Source organism: Sinocyclocheilus anshuiensis, unplaced genomic scaffold (assembly GCF_001515605.1).
Source record: "Sinocyclocheilus anshuiensis isolate Anshui unplaced genomic scaffold, SAMN03320099.WGS_v1.1 scaffold425, whole genome shotgun sequence".
Taxonomy (NCBI): Eukaryota; Metazoa; Chordata; class Actinopteri; order Cypriniformes; family Cyprinidae; genus Sinocyclocheilus; species Sinocyclocheilus anshuiensis.
The window spans coordinates 853,072-857,523 of record NW_015537947.1 but is presented as its reverse complement, the minus strand read 5'-3'; the positions used below and the strand labels follow the sequence as shown (position 1 = coordinate 857,523).

Sequence of the window (4,452 nt, the reverse complement as noted above, 5' to 3'; positions counted from 1 at the left end):
AATGCCTCGTTTATAATGGGTTTTCATGTTTTTGAATCATCGGTCCGGCCTGACAGGGCATCATCACAATGTGGTAAGGGGTGTAACATTTCCGTCTCACACTTGAGGTATTCGGCAAATCACAACGCACTGGATAGCGGGCCAATCACAGCACACCTCACTTTTTCAGACCGATGAGCTTTGTAAAAATCGACGCGTTTCAGAAAGGCGGGGCATAGAGGAGAAACAATAATGTACAGTATGTGGAAAATAATGTGTTTTTTTAACCTTAAACCGCATAAACACATTTCATTACACCAAATACACAAAATAATGTTCTTTTTAGCAGCATCATATGACCCCTTTAAAACACACTAGACATGCTTATTCTGTGCATTTTTAGCACATTTTGTGTGAAATCACATTTATTTTGTCCATCAACAGTGTGCTGTCACTTTAATTGAGCATGAGCAGCACAGCAAAAATAGATTAGGCACCGAAACCATCACTTCAGTGCTGCTCACGCGATGCTCCTGCTTGACACTCACGTGCGGCTCCTGCTCCCTGTGTGAATGCACTCATTTGCTGACATGCACGCAGAAAAAAATACAAGCTGCTCACATGCCACTCAAGTTTGCGGTGTGAAACCGGCCTAATGCAAAAATGAAATGCGATGAAAGTATGCAAGTAGAATATGCATATGGTAGAAGAAATCTCAGAGCTCACCCGTAATGTATGGTGCTCCTGGGCCAACAGCTCAGAGACACGCTCATTCAGGGACACCACTTCCAGGAAATTCCCCCACAATGCCATGAGCAGAGAGCATAGCTGCGCCAAATTCATGTTCACCAGTTCAGCCAACTCATCTGGGCTCTCTGCCCTCTGCTGCAAGATTAAATACACAAAGAGCCATTTATATAGAATTGTGCAGTACACCATTATAAGGTGCCAGCCAAGCCAAGCAACAACCACAGTGGTAGGTATGAGCTTAACTTATGGTTTAAGGGCAGTCGTGGCCTAATGGTTAGAGAGTCTGACTTGTAACCCAAAGGTCGTGATTTTGAGTCCTGGTACTGGCAGGTAGGGGTGTGCAGCGAAGCCAGTATTTGTATCTGTAACAATCTCAAAATTATTCGTATCTGTATCTGTATTTGGATAAAACCGGAAGTAGGCGGAGCTTGAACCAGAACTTCATACAGTTAGCCTATATTTGATAAGACTGTTATGTTTATGGTTTTACAGCATATCTTTTTTCGTAGTTATCACTGAACAAATATGCAGTGTTTAACTAAAATAATATATATTTTTTTATGATTATAACATTTATTTAAATCTCTTCTAACAGTCGGACTATTTGCCCTATTCAGTGTTCTAAACTATAAAATTAATAATTTCTAAAAATAAATTTATCATATACAAGTAGGAAGATTTCATGACAAACATTTAGTGATCATTTCAACACGACTGAATGAATTCAAGGCGCACATTTTTATTATGCAGAACTCTTTAAACAAGTCTTTTTTGAACTTTACTAAACAACTGTGCGTGTGCCATGCAAACCAGCAAAAGATAAGGAAGCAAACATGTAGGCCTAGTAGAAAATGTATCTGTATTTAAGTTGATTATTAGCCTACGCTTGACAGAGAGCTGGTTTGGTTTTTGAGAGACAGACGCGCAGAGACGGCAACGCGGCTGTTTGATTGGCGATCGCGCTGTGCTTATTCATTAGTGTATCATATCGTAGCCTATAAGGTTTAAATCACTGCCTTTTAAATATACACAAATAGTAGAACGTGTATGATGTATTATTTTAGGTAATATTAGGCCTACTCTTGCCAAGCTCTGATTTCTGAGAGATGCACGGAGAGACAACAGCAATGTGTGTTTGATTTGTGCTCTTTTCATTCATAAAGTTTACATTCATTCACTTCACACACTCATTATTGCATGAATTTAGAGGTTTGTGTAAAATATCGCGCTGATCCCTTGGCTCACCCGTGAATCTAGCAAACATCAGACTGTGCTGCAGCCTCAGCCGAATATTCGGGCAGAATTATTCGTTATCCGTTTTTGTAGCCATTATCCGTGCCTTTCCGAATAAGGTATTCGGCTTCGGGCACACCCCTACCGGCAGGGATTGTAGGTGGAGGGAGTGAATGACCAGCGCGCTCTTCCACCCTCAGTACCACAACTGAGCTGAGACCCTTGAGCAAGGCATCAAAGCCCCAACTGCTCCCTGGACGCCACAGCAGAAATGGCTACCCACTGCTCCAGGTGTATGTTCACTATGAGACCATACTTGGCTACACTCATGTCACTTTCACTTTTTATATTACAATAATGGTATATCCTGCAAAGTATTTATTTTTAAGTTATTAAGTTAAATTATTTGTACATTAAATAACCAAGTTGTAATGACTATTTTTGAATAATTCAGTGAATTAAACACTTAAAAAAAATTGATGGATGCATAACCAAAACACATTATTCACAATAAGTTCATGATAAGTCTGGAATCAGTAAAACACACTTTAGATTGTGTAATACTTGAGGTAAAATATATAAATTAAAATATATTCTAAACAAAACGAATCTTTATTATTACAAAACTCTTATTGGATCATTCACTTCCCAAACTTTTGTAAAATAACTTCTATATGAGCATTCTATATGAGCTCAAAAACTGTATACAGTTTACAAAATACAGATGTTGCCAGATGGTAACAAGACCCTTTAATAAAGTTTGTCTTGACTTGTTTGGGACACATCCTGCTCTGTATTTTTGCATTAAATGATTAAACTATGACATACCTTGACTTGTTCACAAAGCTCATTAAGTCGGGCCTCCACATCAAGTTCCTCTAATAAAAGAAAAGAGCATAGTTAAAATATTGTTCCTACAGCAGCAGTATGGAGTGAATGAGAGAGAAGGGTCTGTCTGAAGAGCCTGTGATTGACAGCGCATGAGAGGGATCAAGAGGATCAACAGCACAGGAAGTAGGAGTCAGAGAACAGAGAATTCCAGCAAATTTCAGCACAGGAAGTAGGAGTCAGTGGACAGAGAATACCAGCAAATTTCAAGCAATAAGACTGATCCCAAGTCAACCTGAGATCTGAGATACTACTAAAGGAAAGGAGGACTAAGTTGATCTAAAAGTTCCCTCACTGAAGAACACTTGCCATTGACAAACATCCAAGTTAGGGGGAACGGAAGAAAGAAAGAGATCTAAAAAAAAAAAAAAAGACACGAATGAAAGGCAAGAGGTATGTGGAGCGATTCTGAGGGTCGGTTTTGAAGGGACATACCTATGTAGACGTGCCTTTGGCCTCGAGGGTAAGGTCTTCTGAGAACTCGTTCATAAAGGACCTGCATGCTGGGCTTGGCTAGTGGTGGGATTGCACATATAGGCACGTTTAAAACTGTCACTCTCACCTTTAGCTGTTTGAGCTCAAAATGAACCCTCAAATACATGCAAGTTCAGTCACTGTCAGAAGCAGCAAGGGGTGAGTAGTTTAGCTTTGAATGAGTAAGTGAGGGCTTACAGTGAAAGTTCAGGAGGGAAAGTCGTATTAAAGACTAGTTCTGAGGTGCAAACACACAAAAACGGGAGATAAAAGCATCCGCATGCTGATACATACATAAAAAAGAGGGCAGAGGCATATAAGATGCAGGCAAATAACAGCAGGTCTTCAAAAGTCTCTAAAAAGTTATTCAAGTGAATGAGTGGATTAGGGCGAGTGAGTATTCAGTGATCTGATGGGCTCTGATGATATTAAAAAATATATATTAATATGTGAAAGCAATGATCCAATGCATATACAACAAAAACAGATATATATTAGAGCCCGACCGATATATCGTTTTGCCGATATTATCGGCCGATATGAGCCTGTTGCCGATATATCGGTATCGGCGAATATGCCGCCGATATGAACATTTTTTTTTACAGAACATATAACGCAGATAAAATGCTTGAAATGGTGTAATTACTTAGTTTGTCCAGCAGAGCGCGCTCTATTGTTTGCTACTGGCGACCTGGATGAAACGCTTTTGAAGCTTAAGTCTATGGAATACCACTGAAACTTTGAACGGCCATATCTCCGTAACGGCGCGGCGAATCCGCACCAAATTCGGGGGATCCCTTCAGCTCGAGGAACCCTCTCGAACGCGAATCGAGTGTACGTCTAGAGGCCCGCTTTCGAATTCGATGAAACGCAAATCCGTGAATGAATGTTCCTAAGTGAAATAAACTTTAACGGAATAAAGTTGAATGGAACTGAATTAAATTAAAGTTGAATAAACTTCAACTTTACTGTTCAGTGCACTGATGTCAGACTCATTTTGGATAATAAAGTTCATTGTTAAATTGTTAATAAATGCCCTGCCTCCATTACGTATCTCTGTCACGTCATTATAAGTGTTTGATCACCACATTTGAGTGATCATTGCAAAAAATGTGTTTATGTATATAT

General features: G+C 39.6%; 1 protein-coding gene across 5 annotated transcripts in view; it reads right to left on the bottom strand.

Annotated features, from left to right (window-relative positions):
- LOC107664195 (protein FAM135A-like) overlaps positions 1-4,452 on the bottom strand; it is a 31,991-nt gene that overhangs the window by 12,690 nt on the left and 14,849 nt on the right. For 4 of the 5 annotated variants that reach the window (XR_001631437.1, XM_016454701.1, XM_016454709.1 and 1 more), the window contains 3 exons: positions 3,286-3,363; positions 2,791-2,840; positions 706-864 (listed from right to left, as the gene is read on the bottom strand). Coding sequence is in view for 4 of the 5 variants with exons in the window: in XM_016454701.1 (XP_016310187.1) it covers positions 706-864; positions 2,791-2,840; positions 3,286-3,363 (287 nt within the window). In the remaining variant the exon portion in view is untranslated. The remainder of the gene's footprint in view (positions 1-705; positions 865-2,790; positions 2,841-3,285; positions 3,364-4,452) is intronic. The other variant, XM_016454718.1, reaches the window with a different exon arrangement.